This window comes from Rattus norvegicus, chromosome 5, assembly GCF_036323735.1.
Source record: "Rattus norvegicus strain BN/NHsdMcwi chromosome 5, GRCr8, whole genome shotgun sequence".
Taxonomy (NCBI): Eukaryota; Metazoa; Chordata; class Mammalia; order Rodentia; family Muridae; genus Rattus; species Rattus norvegicus.
Window position 1 is genome coordinate 118,227,667 of NC_086023.1, and position 27,754 is coordinate 118,255,420.

Here is a 27,754-nt window from a genome sequence, read left to right on the forward strand (position 1 = left end):
TTACAGATTAATTTGTAGCCTTTTATCTTAGACAATCAGAACCTCACTGATTAAAATAGAGAACCTTTTAAATGGCCTTCAGAATAAATAACAGAAAAGGAAGGATTGTTTTTCCCTGGAGTTTCAGAAACACTATTGAATTCCTACATAAACCCTAGCACAAAGCCCACCTTAGACTCTCCTTTCTCTCTGGGCTGGAGAATGGGGCCATTGGTTAAGAGCATGTGCTGCTGCCCCGAGAGGCCAAGTTGTATTCCCAGCAAGCAGGTTGGGTGTTTGTGACTTCAGCTCTAGAGGTCCTTCTGTGGCCTCCATGGGTACTCACACACAGTCACGCGCGCGCGCGCGCGCACACGCGCGCACACACACACACACACACACACACACACACACACACACAAGTCTTTAGAAGGAATGAGTTATCTGTCTTATTTAGATTTCTTAAGCTAAATGTCTGTTCAGATAGTTTCACTGTTTCTTTGCATATGTGGTATTTTGCCTCCACAGTTGTTTGCCATATGTGCTGTTGTCTTAAATGGGTGACGTGTTTGTGTGTGTGTGTGTGTGTGTGTGTGTGTGTGTGTGTGTGTGTGTGTATGTGTGTGTACACGCGATCAGGCCTTATAGGTGCAGAGATCAGAGGACAACTTTCCAGATTTGGTTCTCTCCTGCCACCTTGTGGGAAGTGAGGATTGAGCTTTTGTCATGAGGCCTGTAAGGAAGCCCCTTTCTTTATATGATGAGCTGTCTTGCTGACCATTGTTTTATGGGGTTGGATTCTCAAGGCTGATAGTGGAGAATATTTCTTTCCTTCCTAACTCAGCTGCATTTTAGGTCAATTCCTCATGGAGGCTTGTGTGACTGACCACGCTTTCCTCAGATTCACAATGTAAAATTAACATTGCTCTTTACAGCCAGTTGTTAATTGTTTACAGTGTCATCTTTCTGACAGTAGTTGATTAATAAATCCATCTAAGGATGTTGGGAGATATTTCCTTCAGAGTGGGAGTCAAGCATGTGATACCCATCTGAATTCAGTAGTTTCTTTACTCTTCAGTTTTCCAATTACTTTAAAGCTCCTTTGTCATATGCTGTAGATCTTTAGAGCTCCTTTGGCTCTAAAGCCTCAGGCCAGACACGTTCATCACACAGCTTGCCTTTTGCTGTTCCCATGACCGAAAGCATAAGGTCAGTGTCCTGATGGTTTCTCCCAAGCAGAGGGGGACACAAAGCATCCTGTGTGTGTTTTGAGGAATCTGATTCTGCAGGCAGACACAATTATCATGCCCTCATTCCCTAGTTCCCTGCTACCGGCTAACCTCTTCCTTCTTCCCCACATAGCCTCTGTGCAGTAGAGTTGGGTCCAGCCAATGACATAGGAAGATGGAGAGACCTTGAGAACCACATTCCGAAATGCTGTCCATGCATTCAGCTAGCTGGTCATTCGTGAGATGCATGCACTCTGCCATGTGCTCTGGTGTATAATGGGCTCAGGCCAGATCAAACCAGAAAATGATCCTTACATTGTTTTATTAGTGGAAGAACAACAATAAGAACTAGTCTTTTACTAAAGATAGCACGACCTGAGACTATTAGGCAAGGCAAGTGTGTAGGGAAACCAGGAAAACAAATGGCTAGCCACTTTAGATAGGAAAGCCTTCTTAAAGGTGAGGACATTTAAGAGTCTTCACCCCTATACCTCTAAGTTGTCACTGTGATGAGTTCCTGCCATGTTGCCAAAGCTGGAGAGGAATTCTGTTTTTCCGCTCCTGCTTCCTATGTGACTCAGATTTCATGCGCACATGCTATGGGTTTAGAAGATGACATTTAGGACATGAAATAACCAGCCTAATTTTCCTTCCAACATAATATGAGCAGTAAGACTTGGAGGTGGTGGAGACGGCGTGTAAATAGATCTGACATGTGCCTTCATTAGTCCAGCTTGTGATAAGTGGTGGTTTTCTGTCTTAGGTACTGCCCAGAACTTTTAGAATATGATCTTTCAAAAGCTCCTCATCATATATACTATTTTTTAAAACATTTAATTATTTGCTTGGTACTGTTTGTGTACTATCCACCCCCTCTGCAGGTGGAAATAAAAGAGGAAACTTTCCCCCAAATTGCAGTCTCTTGCTGTTCCTCTGTCCCCTGTGGATCTTTGTGCATTTGCAGCCAGTATGCCTGTTTGTTTGCTTAATGTGGATGAGGCAAAACGATGTCTAAGGTTTCCACCTAACATTTCCAAACATTTTTATACTGATTTTAAGTTATTAAGGTTCATATGATATTTCTCTTAAGATTGTGTGTGTGTGAGTGTGTGTGTGTGTGTGTGTGTGTGCGCGCGCGCGCGCACATATGATCAGTACCTATGGAAGTAAGGAGAGGGATTGGATTCTTGGAGCTGGTGTTATAGGTGTTTGTGAGCCACCAATACGTGTCCTGAGAACTGAACTTGGGTCCTGTAGAAGACCACTAAGGGTTCCTAACCAGTGAGCCATCACTCCAGCCCTCACCATAGCTTTTTAAAAATCTACTTATAAACTAGGAGAGGAGGTGTACACCTTTAATCCCAGTACTAAGGAAACACAGGCATGTGCTCTCTTAGTTCAAGGCCATGCTGGTCTACAGAGCAAGTTTCAGGATAGCCAGAAACCCTGTCTCTGAAACAACAAAACAAAAATGAATTATCCACTTATAATTGCACATTTAAATCATAAGTCAGCACCTTTTCCTTTTTCTCCCTACAATAAATAAAGAAGATGTTAGCCAGTCAAAACCCACTTCACAGGTGAGGTTATGGGAAGCCATGTAAGTTGAATGGCGGTTGGATAGCAACACAGACAGACTGAAGCTTGGTAGTCATTCATTCCTGAAATATCTGCAGTGGAATCCCACTGTTTCCATATACTATGGTAGCACTTGTGGGGACAAATGAATAGGTCTCCAATCCCATGGAGCTCAGAATCTGGGCTTGAACAGGGACACAGGAGTGGACTGGCAGAACATGTGGTAGTGTCTTATACATCCAGAGAACTACTGTAAGTGAAGAAATTAACAGAACCAGGCAAGACTACTGTGTTTTTTGTTTTTTTAATCTTTCAAAGATGTAATCATTGACTTTTAAAGTGGACATGAAGGATAACTTAAGTAGGAAGACAACATAGAGCCATATGTTTGAAAACACCATGATAAGTGGAGAGCTGCAGCCCTGGGAACGGAGGCAAGAGGGTTGCCTCAGTTCCAGGCCACGCTCAGATACATAGGAGAGCCAAGAAAGGAAGTAAGTCAGTGCTATAATGAAGCCCGTTACTTTGTACGTTCAGTTAAATAAATAGATGAGGGGAAAACCAGCCCTTCAGGATTCAGAACAACTCTAATTGCCAAATATGCATTGCATAGCCCAGGAGAGTCTGTGCAAGGCATCTTAGAGCCTGAAACCTGTCAGTTTCCAATTGCTGCTCCCACGCTGCCATTTGTATTTTAGTAAAACATTTATTTTTCAGGTGTAAAAATTTCTTCCATGAGACATATATTCTAAGGCTCAGAATTAACAGCAATGGTTAGGGATATTGAATCCTTCTGTGGAGTACTTCTCTACTTGTCGCCCAATTTTTTATGCTCTCTAGTGACCTCTATTCTGTTTTCTCCTCAGTGTCATAAGCTGATTTAGAAGAGGCCACTTTGGAGGCAGGGAGGCAGGGAGATAGGGAGACAGGGGATGGCTGAACTCGGTCTTGGAAAGAAGAATGTGGCCGGCTGGGAACTGAGCAGCAGCCCCATTGTGGCCCAGGACAAAAGGGTTTTCATCCACCTGGATCAAACTTGACAATGGGAAAATGTGAACCGAGGTTCGTGAGAAACACGGGGTGGTCGGCATGGACTTTGTCCCAGGACCCAGTGATGGAGAGTTGAAGTGGGGTGTGGTGATGTGAAGTCCAGCTCCTACCCTGCCCACAGTTCCATCAGGACGATGAGGTTTCAAGACTGTAAGCCAGGGCTGCCAGCCTGTTGCTTTCTTTAGATGGTGGCCTCCTTACAGCCACCCTTGAGGATGCAAAGTTGTCACTCGTGACAGCTTCTGATAATAGGTATGGTTTCCCTGCGAGGTAGAAGCTCTCTGCAGAGGCATGAGCATTAGCCTACTTCTAGGAAGCTGTAAATCATGACACCAGCCAGGTTTCCCGCATCTGGGGCTATGTGTGCTTTTAGCGATGGCTTTCTTGGCAAGTGTTTACTATTAAGATGATCACGGTTCTGTAAGGAAAGGCATTAGCCTTGTCTTAGGGCGCTGTGCTGGGTGTCCAGTGTATTGTGAATGAGCATCAGTAATGCCTTGGGTGGGAGAAACAAAGAGCAGACCCTGTTCTGCAGCTCGGATGGGACAGGTCAGCAGATTTCACTTTATTTCCTCTTAGATATATTCCCCGAGCAAGTGAGTGTAAACATGCGGGTTTCACCTCCCTCTGCGTGAGCAGACTCATTTTAAGGTGGTGGATAATCTGGGCTCTTTAGGGGCTGCAGTAGCATCCCCATCCTGTCACCTGGGTCAGCGATCTCTTTTGAAGGTGTTCTGGTTTGCAGCATGCTTTTCTCATTTCCATGTGGGATCTGGTAGGCAAAGTTCTTTTCTAAGTTCATACGCAGCCGGTTGAGCTGGCGTGCACCTATGATGTCCTCACTTGGGAGGCAGAGGTAGAATTGTGAGTTAGACCATTCCCAGAAACTAGAGTAAATAAAATAAAATCCCGAGGAGACAGAGTAAGAGGTCAACTGTTTGCCTAGCCTTCAAAAGCCATGGTTCAGGTCCTACCTCCAGATGAACAGGCTGTGGCCATTCGTGCCTGTAATCTCAGCACGCTGGAGTTAGAGGCAGGGAAATCAGGAGTTCAAAGACACCCTCAAGCTGTAGAGTGAGTTCAATATCAGCTGAAGGTAAGTGTTATTCTATCGCAAATAAAACAAAACTTCCACCACAAGAAAAAAAAAAGCGTGTAAAGGCATATATAACCAGCAAGTGGGAGAATTAGCACAGATAGCACGCGTTATTTTATCCTAAGCCTATACTGTTCTTTTTCCTTTTTTAAAAATAAATTTTACTCTGAGAAAGTTTCATACATTGAGTGTGTTTTGATCATAACCACCCATGAAATTTCTACCTAGATCCACCCCACTCTCCCCACACAGAGTCAAGTTTGCTGCTGCTGCTGCTGCTGCCTTTCCTCCCTTCTCTCACCGAGTCCAGCTGTTTGCCCAGCCAGTGCTCTTGGAGCCTGCTCTGACCTGTGGTTGACCTATCAAGGGTCAACCCATTAAAGAAAACTTCCTTTCCTTTTCCCGACAGCTGTTAAATGCTGGGAAACTTATTTAGTGGTGAGATTTAATGCTTACCTTTCCTCAACCCTCAACCATGCTGGGATTTCGTTTGCCTTAAGTTTATGTTGGTCTTGTGCATGCTATTTCTTTGGATTCATATGTGTAACTGCCCTGTTGTGTCTGTAAACACAGTTTCTGTGAAGTTATCCACAACCCCCCTCCCCCAATCTTTCTGCTGTGTCTTCTCAAAGATCCCAGGCCTTGTGGGAAAAATATGGTTTGTACCTCCCACTGAAGGTTGGGTACTCCACAGTTTCTTATCCTCTTCACACTCGTGTGCCCCTATGGCCACCCACTGCAAGAAGCTTTTCTGCAGAGGCCTGAGAAGAGCAGCAATCAGTAGGAGCCCCTCTCTGCACTGATCTGTGAGCATAGCAGTAAGTCCCCGCCCCCTTCTCTTCTCTTCTCTTCTCTTCTCTTCTCTTCTCTTCTCTTCTCTTCTCTTCTCTTCTCTTCTCTTCTCTCTCTCTCTCTCTCTCTCTCTCTCTCTCTCTCTCTCTCTCGTCTCTTGTTCTCTCTCCCTCCTGTCCCACCTCTTTCTTTTTATAAATACAGGGTCTTACTGTGTAACTCACCTTGTAAACCAGGCTGATAACAAAGATCAGATCCTCCTGCCTCTGATTCCTCATGAATTAAATGCATGTTACCACACTTAGCCTCTTTTTCTTTTCTTTCAAGATTCTCAGTAGATAATGACAGATGAAGCTTAAAATTCAAAATATACAGAGGATGAAGTATGAAAAGAAGTTTCTTTCCCATCCGTCACCTGGATGCAGAGACTCTCAGGAGTTTTTAAGTGTGTGCTTTTTTTCTGTGAGTGGAAAATAGAGACATAGAACCAAATAGCTGAGGTACCTGAAGCTGTGCAGAGTTACTTGGGCAAGTCTCATGTTAGAAACGCTAGAAGATTCTCTGTTTCTGTCTCTGTTGCTCCCTTCCAGTATCCCTGTCTCTTTCTGTCTCTATCTGTATATTTGTGTGTCTTTCCTCTCAGTACAGCTCTGTTGGTCTCAGACTTTATGTGTCCCAGAGAAGAAGTTGAAAAGAATTGTCAATATATATTAACATAGTATTTTGACATGATATATATCATGACATGATTATACATAATATATAATCATATATAACAATGTTATATATTAACATATTTCTCAATATTCAAAATTAATTTTAGAAGAGATGAGCAAACCCTGAGTAAAGCGCTGCTTTGTTGGATTGGCTGATTGTTTGCCTGGTTTCTGAGGGAATGAAGCATCCTCCTCCTTCAAGACATGTAGCCTTCATCTTGGAATAATTGATTTTTGTTCATACTAAATTTAGTAACTTTGTACTTTTGAACATGAATGGGTATTTAATACTTTCACTTAGTGTGTGTATGCATCTGATGAGAACCAACCGTGGGCTTCCTTCTGTTCTGTTCTGTTTTATTTTGAGTTCAACTTTTATTTGGAGAGATCCTCCCCCACCCTATCGACACCTCCTTGGAACAGTTCTTTCCAGAAGTTTTTCTGCCCTGGAGCAATAGCACACATTTCCACTTGAGCATTTGCTTATCTTGTTTTCAGATCCTAAAAGTAGAGCCGAATGCATGCGCTGTGGTTTGCTTTGTGACAGGTTCTTTACATTGGACCGAAGGCTCCAGTTTTCTCAGTCTCCTCTTTGTCAGTTTTACACCGACTGTACACACCCACTGCTCACACCGTCCTCAGATACATCCATTTCTGTATTTACACCATTACCTGTCAGAGCAGGATCAAGAGAACGCCACTGCTCAGTAGCTTTGTCAGTTTCCAGAGAACCCAGGAAGTCCGTATTGAAGGAGCATCAAAACTATAATAAGGAACGTGCGTGAAGCCATCCATCATCTGCTGCACCCACAGACGCCTGCCATTTTAGCACTTTCTGCTCTGCCTGAGAACTCAGGGTACCAAAGGGGTGGACAACTAAAAGGCAGATGCAATGGTTGACTTGTTTGGCTGCTAAATGGAGATGGGACAGGTAATTAACAGTACTGCTCCTGCAAAGAAGCCTGCAGCAATGGGACACGGCAGCCCACAAACCCAGCTGCACTCCAATTTAGATTCAGAACTGATATTAGGTAGGCTTCCCCCAGATTGACAGATTTCGTAAACATCATTTCTGGTTCATCGTGATTGAAGATGAAACATGTAGTTTGTTTGCAGATTAAGTTTTCTGGAGAACATATGGCATTCACAGATATATTAAAAAATAGCCTTCAAGGGCTCAGCCTTGTCTGTGGAGATCCGTGGATGCCATGAGCCAGTCTCCATGCCTAGCCCGTTCTTGGCTTTAGTATCCCACAGATAAGAGGGATGGACGTCCTCCAGTTGAATAGATCAGTAGTTGGAGGGGACTAGAAGGGAGATTAGAGACACTTCCCTTGTTTTACCTTTGTTTGGATTCACCTTTGATGAGATACGTAGTAAAGGTTTCTCCATATGGACAGCAATGGTTTTGGGGAATTATTCTCATGTAGAAATAAGCACTGCCCCATCTACTCATTTGCTCACACACAAGCTTTAACGGTTTCCCTTCTACAAGGGCCACCAGCAGACTAGTCACAGGGCTGACTAGTCTCTTCACAGGCCCCTTTCCCTCTGCACCTACCTGGCCAGTTTTACAAAATGACCTCCGCCAGTTGTCTTCCTGTGTTAAGAGAGCATCTCTGTGCAGCGCTTGGTAGAATTAGCACACACTTGCTCCTCACTAGCAGCCATACCTGCTGCGTTTCTCTGCATGCTTTACTGTAGGCTTATTCGATGCACGCTGCCACTGGATGTTTACTCAGACATTGCTTTCGTTCTGCTACAGTGGATGTTAGTTCTGAAGGCCAGGGCTGTTCCTCCATCTGCCTCACATTCTCGTTCAGTGCCTTATCTGCCATGGACAGCCTACGAGTATAACCTGGAGCTGTGGTAGATCAGTGGTGTAATGGTGAAGGTCTAGCTCTCAGGAAGAGAATGAAACTACCCCAGTCTGCAGCATTTCCTAGAATCCATTCTGACCAGCTCTAGGCTACCGAAGTGACATTGCTGGTCAACCGAGCTAGGAAGCAGCTCACACCCCACTTTAGTATCACAGGCTCCTCTGCAAGCCAGGACCTGTCCCCGCTGAGTTTGGCAACTAAACAAACCAGCCTTTTCATCTGCCACTTCGCCTCAGTTGTCTCCCTGATGGATCTTCTCTGAGGTGTTAGAATACTTAGGTCCTACAGTTAGGGGAGTGAAGGAGTAAAATAAAATAAGTAATTAGGCAGTGATGACTTTTGATTTCATTGCAGCTTTATATAACTCAGTCTCAAATATGGCCATATTTTACAGCTGGCTTTCAGCATTTCTGGATGAACAATTTGCTTTCATAATGCTGTGTAAGACAGCTCCAGCTCCCCCGGGAGATGGTTTCTGGGTAGACGTAACAGTGCGCTGTTGGGGTGTGTGGTGAAGGGCCCACGAGTCGGTTGGGAAACTTACTACAGAAACATTTATCTGAGAGTCTTGGCTCACCTCTGTCGAAGGAGCCACTAAGGAAATGACCCAGTTCCCTCCTTGATAGATGGGATTTGCTAGTCACTACCCAAGAGAGTGGTATGGCAGCAGTGAAAACAAGTCACAGGGAGACTAGTGTAAGCAACTCAGTGCCCACGTCCATGTAGGGTGATAGAGCAGCTTGGAATACTTGGTGATTAAGGGTAACTCTTTTAGAAACCTAGCCTGGGCCCCAAGTCCTTTGTGCCTGTTATAAACTACTAGTCAGTTGGACTGCTTTCCACTCACACTCGTTTGCATGACCATCACGGGGTGGAAATGAGCCCTGGGTGACTGAAGTAAGTCCTGTGCAGCACTGTGACTTAGACCAGACAGGTGAGGGATGAGGACTCACAGGGAATGGGGGAAAGAGTGGAAGAAGCCATATTGGAGATGCAGTGCTGCCTGGAGAGGATTGTCACCTTGTCTAGAACACTAAGAAGTGGCCCTGATGTGTAGATAAGTAGACTGTTAATACAGAGAATAAGACAGCACAGTGCTTGCCTCGTTTGAGTTCAGACAGCTGCAGTCAGAGTCACCTTTCACCTTTAAAGTTGAGTTTGGTGACTGTCCCAGAGTCCTTTAGCCAGCAAAGATGAGTGCAGCTAAAGTACTCACTCTTTGACACTGAGTCTTCAACATTGACTCAGGTCTTAGCCCACAAGAGTTCTACAAAACAAACAGAAGTAATCCCAGAGCAGATTGTTTCTTCCAAAGAACCGTTCTTATGAAATCTGACTGACTAGGGAGGGGTGTGTGAGTTCACATTCCGTCCAGTGAGTGCCTACTGGTCTGGGGCAGTCAAGACAATAGAATTGTATGTGCCTGTGCTGCTGCCTCCTGGAGCGTTGGAGAGGAAGGGCCACACAGACTGTGAACTAAGGCATCCTGTGTTACATGGGATCCTGTCTTAAAACAGCAGCAGAAACAACAAGGCCGCAGCTACTGTTCCATGGTGGAACTCTTGCCCACCATTTTCAAAGCTCTGACTTTGACCCCAAGCCCAGGTAACCGAGAGACAGAGAGAGTTATAAAATCAGTGTGTTGAGCTGAGAGTGAGGTGTGTTCAAGGTGGTTCTGACCTCGTTTAGATGTTCATTAACTTGGGATGTGAGGCAGTTTCGTTATTTTGGTGCTAAAGTGTAGGTTGAGGCTAATTGGCTAATAAAGGGGAAGTAGGGTGTTCTGAGGTGGGGGGCACTACAGAAAGTGGGAACACTGCATACACTGGGGGAGAGCTCAGACTCTCCTTTGTTTATCCTAGAATAGGAAGAGGGGTGATTCCTTAACTTACCACTTCTTTCTTGTGTTGGAAATTTTAGGATTTTAGTTATTGGTTCTAAGAAATGGGGTTTCAATGTCTAAATGATAGGCGATGGGGATTGATTAACAACTGTCCTGTCCCTGTTGTGTTTAATATCATTGCTCTGTGCTCTCTGCAGCTGCTGCCTATCCACACTCTGAGGCTTGGTATGGAGGTGGACTCCTTCGATGGGCACCACTATATCTCCTCCATTGCTCCTGGGGGTCCTGTGGATACCCTGAACCTCCTGCAGCCAGAGGATGAGCTTCTCGAGGTAAAAACATACAGGGGGAGAAAAACATATGGAAAAATGTTAAGTTGTAGGAAATTGTGTTCACTGACACATGTCAGTGTGACAATGTCACGAATGCCAGCCATTTATACCAAGAAGTAACAACAGCTTATTGGGTAATAAGAAGTAGATAACACATTTTTGATTTTGTTTCTATTTACTTTTTTTTCTAGATGTTAAATCCTTTGAGCATCCTTTTGAGTGCTTGTCTAAATGATTGACAGAAACGTTTGTATACTAAGTGCTTTGCCTGCATGTATATGTGTGCACTCTACATGTACCTGGTACCTTTGATTCTCTCTGCGAGAGCAGCAGGTGTTCTTTACTGCCTTGCCGACTCTCCACCCCATGGTCCCTGATACTTGTTGGCAGCATATAGTCATATTATCTTCAGGCTCTGCAGATTGTCTCTGTGAGGGCAAGAGTGGAACAATGTCAGGTTTGTGTGTACCTTTGTCCTCTTGGGATTCCCCTCTCTGAGGGGCTGCCTCCAGTGGGCTTTCTCAGGCTACCAGTCAGTCCAGAGCATTTTAGGGCATAACTATTTGTCACCTGAGCAACTTTTACACAATCCTATGGATACATGTATAAAACAGGTATAAACATTTGCTGACAATAAATCATTCATTTATTTTAAAGTGATCCTTTGGTGTGCATATGTTTTTGCCGCTTACTGAAGGTGAAAGCTGGTTTACATACTGAGACGGTTGTGCTTGGTTACTTTCATATAAAGAACCATATCTTGGCTGACTTTGATGTGGCAGGAGCAGAGCGTCTTCAGTGTTGTCTAGATCTGATCAATGTTTGGATTTTATAATTGTCAATACTAAGTATGTTGTTTTGCCTAAATACATAATACAAAGTAGCAGATGTTTAGGACTGTTTCCGAAATTATTCAAAATTCTGTCCTTAACCCAAGCCAAAATTCATTTAACAATTTTTAATAATGCTCAAGTCAACAACTCAGACAGCAATTTTAAAAATCAAACATTTGAATTTAGTATGTCAATATATACTAATTTGACATTTATAGGAATGACAGCAGGAAATAATTTAATCATTGTATTTCAGGTCTGCATGCTTCCAGTTCCCATTTTAGGTGGTGCTGGGGATTGAACTTGGGACCACTAGTATGGTAGGCTAGTGTTCTACTTAGCTATACTTAGCTATATCGACAGCTAAGTCTTTACATTTCTATAAGTAAAAACTCTGTGGTTAATAGCAGCACAGTTTACACTGTCTTACGCAATGTTGTTGGTGTGGTGTGGCATGGTGACATGCTTAGTCCTGCATGTTGTATGGTCACACCCAAGGCCACAGCAGGTTGATGTTCTGCAGCATGGACAAGTACTACCAGAAGAAAGCTTGCACTCATTATATGCTCAATTTAAAATTAATTTGAGCTTATTTCTGAAATTTTTACTCTTGATATTTTCACAGCCCTGCATTCAGTTGCAGATACAGGGTCTGTGGTCCAGTTTAATAAGCTGGCTTCTAAGCAACTCTGCTTTGAAGTGACCTTCTGAGAGATTTAAAGATGCTGACCTTCCCAGCTTCCTGCTTAGCTAGCAGCAGAAAACCTTTGCTCAGGTTTCCGAACTCTTCTCATTGTTTGTTCATTCCATCACTCTTTTATTAAGGCTTACAGTTTGAGGAGGTCACACCTATCATGGTGGCACAGCTATGGTGCCAGGAGTGTGAGACAGCGGGTCACCTGCAGTCAGGGAAGCATAGACTGACCAGGGAATGGGGCCAGGCTACAAACCCTCAAGGACTATAACCATTGAACCACTTCCTCTAGTGAGGCCCCACCTCTTAAAGTTTCTAGAACCTTTCCAAACAGCCCCACCATCTGGAAGCCAAGATCTCAAACACAGAAGCTTATGGGGAGTATTCTACATTTAAACTGCTAGGTACTTAATAAACCTACCCAGTAGCCATGGTTCCTGTTTGATCAAAGTGAAATGATAAGGATGACACACAGGTTGGGTGCACCTGTGGTTCATTAGTGGTTGTCACCAACCTAAAGCAGTGTGTTGAGAAGTGCTGAGCTGAATTTTTGACTGATATGAACAAATATAAAGTTCTGTCTTAAGTATGAGAGGACAAGGTTTTAGAATCCTATTGCTTGCTTGCTTATGCATGTATGTATGTATGTATACGTGTATGTATGTATGTATGTATGTATTTGCGATTGAATCCAGGTCCTTATGTATGTTAGGCATGTACACTCCCAGTGAACTTAATTTTTGTTAATACTAGCCCTTATTTTATTAATTTATTATTTTTTATTTATAAACTTATTTATTAAAAACCTCGAATTAAAAATCATACACAGAAATTAACGAGACCCAAGTCTATACATCTCAGCAAATTCCTAGATAGTTAGAGCTGAAGCTGTGTAGCTTCACATTGAATCTTACAATTTCACCACTGAATATATTTTATGCACTTACCCGTTAGGAAAAACTAAAAACCCATGACCATTAGTATTAGAAAGGCTGTTAGCTTTATATCCTCTTTTATAACTTTTGTTGCAATGACCTACATTTGTTCTTTCTTATATCCTAATACTTTTTGTTCTCTTTTCTATATGTTATACTGTACCTACATGTGTATTTGTTAACATACATGCATGTATTATTGCCTGTGTATCCTGCATGAGGGAGAACATGCATTTTCTCTTTTTCTCTGAGATTATGTGACCTCAGTTACTAGTGTACATTCTAAGCCGACCCCAGAGCTGAAGAGTACTCCATCTTATATATGCACCCTCCTGTCTTACCCACCCACCTGCCGTTGGAGAACTATGCTGTTTTTCTGCTGTTGTGAGTAAGGTAGAAATGGACTCGAGAGTACAAACATGTCTTTGGCAGGGTATGAAATGCTCTGGGTATGTGCCAAGGGGTGAGATAGTGGGGTCCAAGTGTAGGACTGTTTTTAATTTTGAGAAACCTCCACACTGATTTCCACCAGCGTGAATAATCACAGCCTCAATAGCTGTTCGCGGGTCCGTTGGTGTAGCCATTCTGTAGTTCTCACTGGCATTTCCTTGATGACTTAGGATAGCAAATGCCTTTAAGCACATTGGCCATTGGTGTTTCCTGTTTTGAGAAGTCTCTGTTCAGCTCATGTGTATTGCTTCGCAGTTTCCTTGGCATCCGATGTCTGCAGATCTTTTACATCTCGCTATCATTCCCTGTCTGAAGTGAGGCTGGTAAAGGAGATCTTGCGTCCTTCAGGCTCTCCGCACTCCTCCTTGTTTCCCTTGCTTCACACACACCTTTTGTTTTGATGCTGTCCTTTGGTTGACACTTGGGTTTAGTGTCTATGCTATTGGTGTTCTATTCAAAAAGTTCTCTAACCCAGTGTCTTGAAGGCTAACTCCTTTGTTCTATGTTTTCTTTTAGATGTTTCTGTGTTTCATATTTGAAACTGAGACCTTTGATCATTTTAAATAGAATTTTGTACAAGATGAAAAACAAGAGTCTAATTTCATTCTTTTGTAGAAATGCAGTTTTCCCAGCACCATTTGTTGAGTAGGCTGTACCTAGCAATGGGATAGCCTGATGTTTTGATAAGAATGTGTGTTCTGTATCAGTTAAGTCAAGTTAACCATACCCATCTCCTCAAATACTCATCATATTTTATGGGGGAAAGGTAGTTATTTTTAGATCATTGATAAGAGTGGCCTTGAGCTGCATATGGAAGATTCATGCCATAAATTTTATTGGATAACTAATGTTCTCTTTCTGGGCCTAAGATCATGTCTTTCCTGATTGACAAGGTATGACCATAGTTTTGAGACAGTAATCTGTGGAGTGGATATCATTGATGGGAATGTGATTATTAATAATTGAGAAATATTTGAAAGATGAAGAAGTAATAAAATCAATTTAATTGATTTAGTTCATTTAATTGTGGTAGATGGTAAGGTATATGTGACTAGGTTTACCAATGAATACTTTTTACATGTGAAATCCAGGGACCCAGAGTATAAAGTAGTTGATATGTGCTGGATGTTAGAGCAGCGTTGGATGGGTTAGAGTAGATTAAATGTAGCATCCCCATCGATCCCCACCCTGGTCGACGTAGTTCTCTATTCTTTATCTAAGGTTAGAATACTCTTTACCTCTACGTATAAAACAAAGTGTTGTGACAGGAGTGTAAACATTTGGGAGGGGGGGGAAAAAGACTCTTTTACATTAACATACAAAGTTAACACAATTTTATAAGCTTTCTTCTGATTCATTTTTTTTATTTTTATCTTTTTATTCTTTGTGAATTTCACATCATGTACCCTAGTCCCACATATCTCCCCATTGTATTGCCCTTGCAACCTCTCTCTCCCAAAATAAAATTAAAAAAAAAAAAAAGAACAAAAGTACCAACCAACCAATCAAGGAACCAACCAATCAATCAGCCAACCAATCAATGAACCAACTAACAATCAACCAACCAACCGATCAATGAACCAACCAACCAATCAATGAACCAACTCACCAACCAACCAACCAACCAATGAACCAACTAACCGACCAACCAACCAAATAAACAAAGAAAAGATCTTATGGAAGCTGTAGTGTGTCCCACAGTATACCCTTTTGCCCACATATCTTTATTTACAAATGTTCATTATAGTGAGTCATTGGTCTGGTTTGAGGCCTCTAACTTCTGCTACACTCTCAAAATTAGATTCTCACCAAGACCCCTTTCAGATATGCTAGTGTTCTCCAATGTCATGAAGATACTGTAGCTTTGGATCTGCATGATTAATACCTTCCTGAGCTCTAGCAGTTCAAAAATGGGGTAGATATTGAGGTAGACAAACTCAAAGACCTGGGTTAGGGCCTAGGTGATAATTGAGTTGGTCAGCCCACCATTTTTCTCACACCCACACTAATAGGGCAAGCTCTCTAGGTCTGCCTTGGCTAGCTCACCCAGTGCTATAGCAAGCAAAGAGCAGAGCCAGCTCGCTTGAGCTCTCGTCCTCAGAGCCAACTCTACTGTGCTACCCAGGCATGGTACAAGACCTGCTTTTCTGAGTGTTACAGCTAGTGAGGGTTGGAAAGTAGCTCTCCTCAGTGCCATAGCCAGTGAGGGGCAGGACCAGCTCTGCACAGCCGATGAATATGATTCCAGGTGACAGCCCATCCAGAGATGTCTACATGGTCTGTAGTCGTAATATGAGCCATGAACATCAACACAGGCCCCTGCTGTAGCATGGCCACAGAACTAGAAACTACAGTTTGGGCCAGGATTTAACCATGGCCTTAGTTAACAGGAGAGGCTACTTACATCAGACTTTTTTTTTTTTTTTTTTTGCCCTCCCTTCATAGTGAACAAAGCATTCTTCTCTTTCTCTCCCATCTCCTCACCATATATTTGCATATTAGAGTTGCTTCTGCTGTGGCAGGGCATTGGGGTGTCTTCTGCCTCTTTTTCCTTTTTTTAAGTTGTGCTGGGGATCAAGCTTAGCCTTGCGCTTGGGGATCAAGTGCTCTGTTCTCAGTGGTATTCATAGCCTCAATAATTTGACATCTAAAGTGTAGATTCTGGTAAGGAAAGTTGGGAGACAGAAAGATGTAACAGTTTTGGAATTTCGATTTCTTTAAAAATCACAGAAATACCATAAGAATACATTTTCATTTAACCATAGATGTGGGATATGGGCCTGTTCCAGATTAATAGCTGCTGACTATGATTTGCTCATGCTCTAGCTGAGGCATGATTTTGCCCACTGTAGATAGTTCCTTTGATTATGTGATGTTTAGAATTCTGGGGACTTTTCAGAGGGTATCTAAATGCAAGGCCCTGAGAGGTGGGGTGAGTTGTTGATGGTTGTTGGTTGCTGTTGGTCGTGGTTTGTCAAGTAGTCATGAGTAGAGAAGAGGAAGAGAAGGAGGAGGGAGAGGAAGAGGAGAAAAAAATAAATAATTTGCCCTAAGGAACTTGACATCCCTAAGCAACAGGAAGTAGTCTAATGATAATTTCACCCCCTTCCCTTTCTATTCTTTTTTTCTCTCCTATGTAGCATTAGGGGATTGAAGTGTGGAGAAGATGGAAAAAAGAAGAACTCACAAAGTAGCAAAAGCTGACTACAGACAGAAGCCTAGATTGAGAGGCAGAGAAGTGTGTTGGGTTCTGAATTTGCCCCACATGCGTATGCTGTTTAACATATAAGAAAATCAGTTTCTTCTTCCACTGTGTGTTTGTGGGGGTCTAAAGAGCTGCCATCCATGTAATCTGTAGAGCTTCTGTCACAAAGCAGGACTGGTTTGTTATCACTGTGACAGACGTTAGTAAGCTTACGTATGAAGTCAGTGCTCTGGAAGCCTCTACTCATGTACAGTTTCTCATCAACAAGTCTGCATGATTGAGACTCAGTGTCACTTAAAAGAACGTCTCAGGATTAAGGACTGTGAGGAATATTGTGAATTCTATGCTAAAAATTCTAAAATAAAAATTCCAAGTTAAGTGAATGTACACATTAAAAGAAAACTTTGAAGTTAGTCACATAAACTTTTGGTTGGTCTCTCTGGCTCTCTCTCTCTCCACCCGTCTCCTGTTCTTGCCTTCTCTCCTTCTTCCTCATTCTTTCCTTCTTCCCCCAATGTGTTTAATGTACTTCTTAGAGCTTAAAACCAGAAACACAAATATGCTTTGGGGTTAGAGGACCATGCCAAGTCTCAGCCCAGAATAGCTATTTACAACAGCCATAAATCTGCTTCGCTAGGGGTTGGTAATGGGAAATGTGACCAATCGTTTTAGCAGTAGGCAGTGAAGAGGACTACCAGGCACTGCTATAATAAGTGGAGACAATTCCAATGAATAAATAATGAACTAAATAAATATTTAAAGGTACTCTAAGATAGCAGCCTGAAAAGTGACTTTCTAATTTGTTGAAGCACCAACTAATAATTGTATATGGCTAGAGTCTCTACTTCCATGGTATCTCTTTGTGATTTAATAGACGTTACTGTCCACTTGACTCTAGAGCTTTATGTGTTTATTTCAAAGCCTAGTATTGTGGATATGATGTGACCAGTGTTCTGTGTAGAGGTTGACTTGAATTCTGTTCTTCAGACTCATTCATTGTCATAATGACTTGAGAGAGGCAGAGAGGGAGAGACTTTGAGATTCTCCCTGAGGTGTTTTGGTCATTACTGTTGTTTTACTCTGTGTCTGAATAATAAGAGACAGGCTGATATGTCTGCTTTGATGGCTAAGTACCGGGTGTGTCACAAACTTGAGTGTTGTTCCTAGGGACAGCGACTCCAGGCATTGCCCACTGCTGATAGAGTGCTTCCAGCAACCAAGTGTTCTCCTGTGTTCTCCGTGGTGCATTGGTAGTTCTGTGGAAGGGGTGCTCCTGTTACAGTCAGTTCTGCCTGTTACCTGAGCATTACCTCACACCTTCAAGAGACTGGAGCCATGACAGAAATATCACCAAAACAAAATTACCACTCACCCCTCTTATGAAAGCAGAGAGCTCCAAAGAGGTTATTAATGGCTGAAGTGTGTTCCTTCCTCTTCAGCCTTTAGGAATAGCTAACAGGTCACTCTCAGTGACATGCAGACCTGAGAGGACTTTGAGCTAAAACCATACGTGAAAATCACAATACACCCAATCTAGATTTCTAAATCTTCTTTGGTCCAAAATTTGATGCATCAAAAATATATATGATATTTGGTGATAGGGATTAACCATTAATTAACAGGGAAAAATTATCCTTTTGAAAGTAGGGCACACTGCCGTGCACTTGGGACCTGCGCACTTCTGTAATGCTGCACTAGCCTGCCTGTGGGACTGGAAATGGTGCTGGTAATACCTGTTACTGCTCTAGATGTGTGCGCTAAGGTGATGCTCTGGTGTGGGTTCACTGAGGAAGGGCGCTCTGACTGACCGTAAACTCCAACTGCTCTGTATCAGATGTGCTCAAATGTTGCTAGGCAAACAGACTTACAGTGACAACACAGAGGGAATTGGGTGTTAGGAGGCTGGCAGGAACAGTTAGTGCATTTAAGGAGGCGTGACAGAAAGCTGAAAGAACATGGTATTGGATTATGTAAAAGAGAAACCTCAGAGATGTGAACCATTAGATTCCTACCCAGGAACCGTACTTCCTGGCACATATTTTATAGTTTATTCTCCCCATTTCATTCAAGATGTAGCATGAATTTTTTTTTCAATCAAAATTCACCCTTAATTTGGATGTTTTAAATTATTAATAAAATAATATGAGTAATTTTAGGGCCTTTGTTTACAAGAATGGCGAAATGCCATCCTGTTTTCTTTCTGTTGCTTTAATTTTGCACCTGTTCACTTGTCGTTCCTAGGTCAATGGCGTGCAGCTTTATGGGAAGTCTCGCCGAGAAGCAGTCTCCTTTCTTAAAGAAGTGCCCCCACCATTTACCTTGGTTTGCTGCCGCCGGCTGTTTGATGACGAGGCCTCAGTTGATGAGCCGAGAACTGTGGAACCTTCTCTTCTTGAGGCAGAGGTATGGAGAGGGCTGTGTGTGGCCATTATGTATGTGTCCTTATAGGGGACACTCCAGAATGGGTGTTCAAGTGTAAAGAGAGGCAGCTGCCGCACCCTATCTCATGTGTATTTGACTTAAGCAACATGTGGAATGGTTGAAATTCTGGATTGACATTTGGCTCTCTAGAGTTCCCTGACAGTGTCAGTGACAGTGATGTATATCAATCTGATTTTAGAAAATCCTTTAAAAAACAACTATAATTAAAAATTAATTGTCTGGATTCGTGACTTTTCCTCCTATTTCAACTTATTTTATCCTCACAAAGGTGTATCGTTGGTGAGTGTTGACTATCCTGGTCTTCCCTTTCTGAGAACCTTAAGTATACAAAGAATTCTCAATCTTCAGAGTGGGGTTAGAAGCTACCATAAGTGCAGAAGGTCAGAAATGGGCCGGGCCTTCCTCTGCTGTTGGTGTCTTCTCCTAAGTGCACTGCAGGTGTGGAAGGAGCTGTAAGGACATGTGCTGTCATCATACGCCTTTGGGAGCATCATCCTTATGCCACTTCCCTCTTTTCCGAGCAGAAGCAGTTTAATGCAGGGCCTTTCTCCTTACAGTTGGGCCGAGTTCATCCTTGGAGTTGTGTGCACCTTAGCCCTCTTCCACACTTGGTGTCTGTGCCTCTTAGGGCTGATGACCTTCATTTCTGTTTCTGTTGTGAAGAGTGCTGTGATGGTTTGAATTAGAATGACCCCAATGGGCTCACGTGTTTCAATCTTTGGTGCACAGTTGATAGAACTGTGGGAAAGATTAGGAGGTTTGGCTGTGATGGAGGAAGTCTGTCCCTAGGGACAGACTTAGAGATTTCAAAAGCCCATGCCATCACCAGCACTCTCCGTCTCTTTGTACCCCCTCCCCTTCTGCCTTATGCTTGTGGCTGAGCTTGTAAGCTCTCAACTGCTGCCCCAGTGCCATGCCTGCTCTTCTCTGTCATGATGGTCATGGATTCAACTTCTAAAATTGTAAGCCCCAAATAAACTTGTCCTTTGATAAGTTACCTTAGTCATGGTGTCTTATCAAAACATTAAAGAAGTAACTAAGACAAAGGGGACTGCTTGCAGAACTTGCTTCTCAGGAGCTCATGTGAGAAGGAAATAAAGTAACATGCGCCAAGCTCTGAGCCTCATACCTACCAGCAAAGAGCTCCATGAATGTCAGTGGTGCTGTTCTTGAAGCCTCCAATCCACCATCTTTGCTTGTGATTTCCTAAATTGCCAGGAAGTCTGTAACTGCCATATAGTCTGGAGTTGTGCTGTAGACCCTTGAGCATGAGTAAATCTTGCTTTTCTAAGAAGGTTCTCATCTCCCTTTGGGCATAAACCAATTCTTAAAACTTCCTGCAATCTCAAGTTGCTGTTCTTGGTACTACATATCAAAGAAGAGCTTAAGCTTCTTGATTGACAGCTTCTCCTCCCTCCCCCTTCACTGTATAGCCCAGGTTAACCTAAGCCTGGTTTTTAGCCCAAGTCTGGCTTTGAATTGAACTCAAAATCCTACCTCTGTCTCTCCTGGGCCAAAGATGTGTGCTTTGTGCCTGGCTGATACCTGGTGGTGTGTGTGTGTGTTGTTGTTGTTGTTTCTTTGTTTTTCTCCCAGAGTTTTCTTTGAGTAGCCCTAGCTGTCCTGGAACTGTATCTATAAACCAGGCAGGCTGGCCTCACATAGAACCACCTGCATGTGCTTCCCAAGTGCCGGGATTACAGGTATGAACCACCGCCATCCATCTTCTGATACTTGTCTTACTGTAAAAGAAGAAGAAAAATAAAAGGTGTTATATGACTTTAATCTCAGCACTTGGAAGGCAAAGGCAGGCAGGCAGGCAGAGCTCTTTGAGTTCAAGGGCATCCTAGTCTACATATCAAGCTCCAAGCCATCCAGGATCTCTACAGAGTACATCCGGTCTCAAAACAAAACAATACGAATTTCAAGAAGAGGACTCATATCATACTTTGTAACTTATCCTGTTCTTAGTCAACTGCAATGTGTGTGGTGGCTTCCTTGTGAAGTTTGATAAATAGACCTTGAGTTAATTCTGTCAGGTGTCAATCGTCAGCCCAGCTTGCTGACTCTGTGTTTCTATCTGCAGAGTGGTGAACAGCAGCCTGAAGCAGGCCAAATGTCAGCACTGCTGCCTGTTAACTGATGGCTTTCTTTTTCTGTAAAGCTGGGGTTATGCAGAATTGATGTATAGGTGATACAGTCCAGTTCAGAGCAGAATGTGCACATAGGGTGCCATGAAATCTCTGTGCACTTACGCTTTGTGGTTGTAAGTGTGCTCTTAAAATGCTGGCTCTTTTCCAAGTGTCTCTGTTTTTCATTTATCCTGATACAATCTTGTATTCTTTTTAGATTTTTTTTTCTTTATGTGTATATATGTGTGTCTTTGCGAGTGTCTGAGTGTGTGCCCTTCAAGGTCAAAAGGTGTTAGATCCGCTTGGGCTGGAGTTTCAGGTAGGTGTGAGCTGCCTGTCGGAGGTGCTGGGAACTGAATTTGGATCCTCTAGAAGAGCAAGCAGCTTAATTGCTGACACATCCCTCTGGCCCTGTCCTCCGTTGTTAAACTCTCTGGTAGGTGGCCTTGAACAGTTCTAATTCTCACTGGTCAGTGAGTACACACCCGTGCTATCCCAGGCATACTAGCCTTTGGAACGTTTTATTGGACGATGGAAGTGGTTCTTTTAAAAGTGTCCTTTCCCAGGCTGGTGAGACGGCTTGGCAGGCTTCAGTTCTAGAGACCATGGAGGATAGAAGGAGAACTGAGTAAACTGAGTTATTCTTCAACCTCCACACGTACATCACAGCGTGTGCATCCTTAGGTCAAACTGAAGTGTGGGAGATTAGCGGTGGGGGCTAGTCCTTACCTCAGGTTTGATCAGTGAGGAAGCAGGAAATTGATCTGTGTTTAGGTTCCATCCAGTGGGTATTGGGTGTTCTTATAGCTATGCACCAATAGTTTTATCTGAACCAATTCTCATTTCGAAAGTTGTTTTTTACTCCTCACCAGTAGAGAACTCTCCCATTGGTGCATTAGGTGGATTTTCTTATACCAGTCTCTCAGTTCTGTGTGTAGGAATGATACATTTTCATCTTCTTTACTGAGACTATCAAAGAGTCTAAGAAATCTGCTTTGAAAAGCTGTTTAGCCATATATGTGGTTCATGCCTGCAGTCACAACACTCAAGAGATTGAGATAGGACTGCTGTGAATTTGAGGCCAGCCTGGGCTACAGAATAAGTTCCAAGCTAACCTGAACTACTGAGTAAGACTGCTTCAAAAAACTAAATTGTTGTTTAGGCTGTGGAAGGACAAGGTATTTTTGGAAATATTAATTGGAGGAAAACAATACTGTGCTAGAAATGTCCTGTGTGGTAGATCTGTCTCATTTTAACTTCACCACGGTTTTTGAAAGGATCGGGAGTCTTAAAGACTTAACAGAGAATCTGTATGCTGAGCATTTGGACTAACCCCTTCCTCTAAGGCCAGGCTTTCTCTGTTCTTACTTGGAGAATTCCACAGAGCTCAGGGAGTTGGGGCAGTGGCTTATACTAATGCTGCCCCACCTCTGCTGCCCCAGGCAGTGCTTCCTCCTCGTCTCCTTCCCCCTTGTTCTTTTCTAGTAAAACTTCCTTGGGATCTTCTGGACTGGTTTCCTGTGTTCTCCCTTTCTGTCTCCGACTAAAATTATGATTACAGTATTGCTTTTATATCTATATGCCTCTGCTTTGCATGAAGTTTGCATTTTTACTTAAATTACCTATTTTTCCTTTTATGCTTCTAATGGGATGACAGAGCTCATTGAAGTATAAGAGGTCAGTGTTAACACATGCGTTAAACCATTTGACAACCGTGTGAGAGCTCTGCAGTTCTGAATGTCTGGACGTTTATGAAGCTTTGACTTTGAGTGTGAGTACCCAGTGCATGCCCCCTCTACAGCGAGCAAAAAGCTAACCACGCATGCCAAAGACACTTCCCAGTTTGAAAAGAATCTGAGTTCTTTTTAGAACAGAAAGGACAGTAGCCCCCAGCATTTACCGTCTTGCTCTTTCAGGTCGACCGCAGTGTAGATGTCAGCACTGAAGATGATGATGGAGAATTAGCCCTGTGGTCTCCTGAAGTCAAGACTGTGGAGCTGGTCAAAGACTGCAAAGGCTTAGGATTCAGCATTTTGGATTATCAGGTACAGGGACTCGCTGAGAGGGGTTTTGGTTTATGTCGTAGCTTTGTTTGTTTGTTTGTTTGTTTGTTTGTTTTTGACTTATTGGTTTATGCTGGCATGAACTAGTAATTGTTTAAAGCATTCACCAGACAGCAAAACTGAATCCTGAAAGGGTATTACCCGTTCCATTGCTTTCCTTAAGGTCGGTAGCACTTAGTGACCATGGTGATGTAACAACCAGTGGCAATGAGAAAGTCGATGCTTTTAGAGACTGGACCTTGGTGAGCTTTACAAAACGGGCCCAGCTCTATTGAAATAGATTTCACGTACCATGAAATATACTCATTTAGAGCATTCACCTGGGTTGTTTAGTGTGCAAGTTACATAATCATCACCATTTTCACAATAAGTTCCAAAAGGAACTCTGGGATGGGAGGAGTGTAAGTTGACGGCTAGTTTGGACTGGTTTTCCAGTCTGGGTTGTGTAATGAGACCTTGTCTCCTAAAGCAGAAGCACACAAAGAAGCCTGTGCACATTAGCCACATCCACATTCTCCTGCCTTCCTTCCTTTCAGATGAAGACTGCTATGGCCTTGATTACCTGCCAGTTTTAATGAACTCAAGTAGAAAGATTCTTGGTGAAACTATCTGCTGATGGTGCATAACACCTTTATAGTTAAATATTTACTATTACTTCAGTTCTGACTGAAGTAAGGTGACTAATCCAGGGTTGGTTAGGAACACTGGAGCACACAGTAGGACACCTTTATTTTATAGCCACTTACCACCTACTAGCCTGTCTTCAGACCTCTGATCACTGAGGGAAATTAAAGCCGGGACAAAAATCCCTTTACTCTAAGGTACACACCTTAAAACTAGTGTAATTTAAAGACAATATTAATAAAGCAAGATGTACTCTGTGAAAGCACATAAAATGCAAAATTATATAAAACCAGATTTAAATTTATATTCATTCATCGATTTAATGGTGTGGATATGGGTGTGTGCACATGCCTTAGGACCCACATGGAGGTCAGAGGGCAACTTGTTGGGAGTCAGGTCTCTCTTCCACTACATAGGTCTTGAAAATAAAGCTTAGGCAGTCAGACTTGGCAGCTAGTGCCTTTACCACTGAGCCAGCTTGCTGCTCTGAGTCATTGCTTTTAAACATATATTTTATGATTATAAATGTTTTGCTTGCATGGTCTGTGTGCACATTGTATGTTCCTGGTGCCCGCAGAGGTCAAAAGAGGGCATTGGATCCCATGGAATAAGGCAACATGTGGGTGTTAAGAAGTAAACTTGGTGTTTTGCAAGAACCCCAAGAACAAGTGCTCCTAACTGCCGAGGCATCTCTCCAGTCTCTGAAATCATCGTTTAATATAATAATGTGATACAGACTAGAGTACAAGAAAAATACTTGGAACACTATATGAGATTTAAATTACATTTTTGCTGGCATATTTCTGGGCCAGATAGGCCTCTGCTCTTAGAACTTCCTTTTAGAATATCATTGAGTTATGAGCTGTTGATTTGAAATGGACGTTTTGGGAAATAGAGGCAACAGGAAGTATCAAATTGTAAGATTCTCGTAAGAAGTCTTGGTTCCCTAAACTGTACTGTAGAAGTCTCACCTATCCCCTAATGTGTAGCCAGTGAAAGTGAAGTTTAGGTCAGCCAAAGCTCACTGGAGTTAAATCAGCAAATGTGAGGGTGAGTTTGTTAACCATTTCCATGCCTAGGTTTAATTTGCAAACTCTTTAAAGTGCTCTGATGGTCAGCTAGTTTTCATTGTCTCGGAGATCTCTGTATTTTCATTGTTAGTGGATAAATAGACTTTATTGTCAGCATCTTGGAGCAACTGCAGGCTTTAAATAGTTACTGACTTATCTGTTTTCACGGCTAGTGTAACTCAGACAACTAACCAACAGTTACAGCCCTGAGCTACACTCGGCCCAGACTTCCTGTTCTCAGTGTTACACTTCTTAAAGCAGAAAATTGTCTCTGAGCTTGACAGAGTTCTGAAAGAAGGAAAAACTTGTTAGCCTCTCAATTTTACTTCTAGCTGGCAGGAAATCGCTAACAGTTTTGCTCTGCACTTTTAAAAATGGTTGCTCTGATGTGGATTATTATTTCAGTAGTTCTCAGAGGTATGCATTTTGGATTCTGTTGTTTTCTACTTTGAATATTGTCATTTACAAATGTTTGTTTGTTTGTTTGTTTGTTTGTTTGTTTGTTTTCCCCATACCCTCCTTACAATCTGTATGAATAGACACTGATTTCTGTCCAGGTTGTATGATGTATTTCTGCTGCAAAAAAATAGTACTAGAAAATTCTTCTGTCTTTGTGTGTTTTGGAGAACTGATAGAAGGCTTCTTAATTTCCTGATGTTACTTTAATTCAGGTAAAATGGATCAGTTCGTGTCTTCGGAAGAAAAGCACTCACTTTTATGCTGGGTGTTCTCTCAGTCAGAGGTTAAGCATTCTCACAGTTGGGCACACTACATTGGTATCATTTATCAGGGCCCCGAAAAAACATTTCCCACCAAAGCCTTCAGATAACAGGGAAATGCAATTTAAAATTTAATTTGTGGTAAGTTCATTAATTCATTTAATCGTATGACCCTTATAATCGGGTAAAATTTTCCAAGTTTGAAAAATAGTTTTTGCAAAATTAAGTAGACAAATAGCAGATGCTATCAAAGGCCTTGCTTCTGGGGATTTCCAAAGCTGCTGTGTTTTGTATAAACTTCTTAGGTGACTGAAAAAGACTAAGGGAGGTCCCGACCTCCCAGGTTTAGCATGTCTACACCAAGTAGTACTATAGGAACACTGTTGTAGACTTTCCAGTCTTAGGAACCTGGGATGGTTTCTGTGTGGTAAGGGCCTACATTAGCCATGTTGAAGAGGCTACATCTTTCCTTTTGAGTATTAATTTCAGCTAACTTGTTTTTCTAGTTAATTAATTTCCCCTCCTCCATAAACTGAAAATTTCATACCTCTGTCTCCTTAATGTAACTTCTCGAAGACATAGTGATAGCACGTGTAAAAGATCATATGAATTAAGTTTGTGTGTAAAGGAAAGAAAATCTTCTGTTGCATGAAAATGTGAGCACTGTTAACTGTCATTCAGTTGAGAAAATCAGCACAACAAGTATTGATACCATCCCTCGATTGAGTACCGCACTGCAGTGTCTTTAAACCATGTACATCTTAGCTATACAGTTAGATTAGGAAAATTAATAAGTAGATGCCTTTGTTTAATGGAGTTTGTATTTTACCATGAAATCATATTATATCATGCAGCCACTCCCAGAGAGCCGTATGTGAGCCACCCTGAGAATTAGTGCTCCAAAGTTTAGTTTTACATAACTTAGCTGTGCCTTAGGAAAGTATGAGTGAGCAGATTACGGACTTTGAAGTGACCCATGGGACAATGGACAATGGGGTGGGTGGCTGTCCCAGCAGGTTGGTAGTCCTAGTACTGATGTATGGCTGATGTATAGCTTAACAAAATTGAGGCACCTGCCCTGAAATGAAGGAGTAGAGTCTAACACAGGCTTCTAGAGGGCCGTTGTATTAGTCAGGGTTCTTAAGTCACAGAACTTATGAAATGTCTGTATATTAAAGGAATTCGTAGTGATGACTTACAGTCTACCCCAACAATGGTCAGCTGGGAATGGGAAGTCCAGAAATCTAGTAGTTGCTCACTCCCACCAGTTGCTTAAAGCCCACACCCACAGTAACACACCTACTCCCACAGGGCCACGCCTTCTAATAGTGCCACTCCCTGGGCCAAGCACATACAAACCGCCCCAGCAGACATATGCCAAAGAGCTAATGTGCGAACTCATGTCCATACCTTTTACACTAGATTTGGACAAGGGAAAAGAGAAAACAGTAACTGTAATACAGGTAAGATTATAGGATAAAGCTTTTGTTGGCTGTCATTTGAACAGAGGTCAAGTCTGCCCCCCATAGCAGCTGGCTAAAAACCTGTTCTGGGTGTTCAGCATGGGAGCCTCCATGGCTTGTAAGATTGAGTGGTGGAAACAGTGCATTGAAGTTTGACGGTCAGCTCTTTTTCAAAGCATCGGAATACTTGGGAAATTTGTCTCTATGTTACAAATTTTTAATATTTTTTATTGTGTGTAAGTATGTGTGTACATGTATGTGCATGTGCACCCACACATGGGAGCATGTTCCCAGGTGTGCATGCGTGGAGGGCAGAGGACAACCTACTGGGGTAGGTTTGCTCCGTTCCTATCCTTCCATCCAGGAAGGGCCTTAGGTCAGGCTCCTACAGCAGGCACTCCTTCCCACTGCCCTCCTCCGGGTCCGGCTGCATCTTCAGAGCAGCTTTACTTAGTCTGTAAGGGAGGGCTCCGTTTCGTACTTTAGTTGTCTCATCCCTGTTCCTCTACCTTTTTGCATGCAACGTCACCGTTCCTTTGATTATTATTCCCCTAGGGTATTATTAATATGCATTAATATATCAGCACAAATACAAATTAACAGTATATGTGACAATTATTATTATGTGC

The 27,754-nt window shown here is 42.5% G+C and overlaps 1 protein-coding gene across 7 annotated transcripts in view; it reads left to right on the forward strand.

The window, feature by feature from the left end:
• Patj (PATJ, crumbs cell polarity complex component) overlaps window positions 1–27,754 on the forward strand; it is a 302,745-nt gene that overhangs the window by 50,110 nt on the left and 224,881 nt on the right. For all 7 annotated transcript variants that reach the window (XM_039109186.2, XM_039109188.2, XM_063287101.1 and 4 more), the window contains exons 15-17: window positions 10,361–10,495; window positions 18,854–19,015; window positions 23,103–23,231. In XM_039109186.2, the coding sequence (XP_038965114.1) occupies window positions 10,361–10,495; window positions 18,854–19,015; window positions 23,103–23,231 (426 nt within the window). The remainder of the gene's footprint in view (window positions 1–10,360; window positions 10,496–18,853; window positions 19,016–23,102; window positions 23,232–27,754) is intronic.